Source organism: Penaeus monodon, chromosome 25 (assembly GCF_015228065.2).
Source record: "Penaeus monodon isolate SGIC_2016 chromosome 25, NSTDA_Pmon_1, whole genome shotgun sequence".
Lineage (NCBI taxonomy): Eukaryota > Metazoa > Arthropoda > Malacostraca > Decapoda > Penaeidae > Penaeus > Penaeus monodon.
Window position 1 is genome coordinate 36,587,118 of NC_051410.1, and position 228 is coordinate 36,587,345.

At 43.4% G+C, this 228-nt stretch overlaps 1 protein-coding gene across 1 annotated transcript in view; it reads right to left on the reverse strand.

The window, feature by feature from the left end:
• LOC119589208 (F-box/LRR-repeat protein 6-like) overlaps positions 1-228 on the reverse strand; it is a 37,521-nt gene that overhangs the window by 3,334 nt on the left and 33,959 nt on the right. Inside the window, exon 8 of the mRNA XM_037937808.1 lies at positions 54-190. Coding sequence (XP_037793736.1) covers positions 54-190 — 137 coding nt within the window. The remainder of the gene's footprint in view (positions 1-53; positions 191-228) is intronic.

Sequence of the window (228 nt, forward strand, 5' to 3'; positions counted from 1 at the left end):
TTTATATCAACCCCCATGTAAAATATAAAAATTACAAAATCACGGAAACCTACCCTCTCACATCCAGGAGGCGGAGTTTATGGGAGTTCTTCAGGATTCGCTCAAGTTCGCTGTCGTTCATTCCAACGCTCAAGTTTCCGTCAACAGCCAAACTCAACTCCTCAAGCTCAGGAAACCCTGGTGATGATGCCTGGGAAAAAAATGAAGCACATCAAACACTGAAAAGGT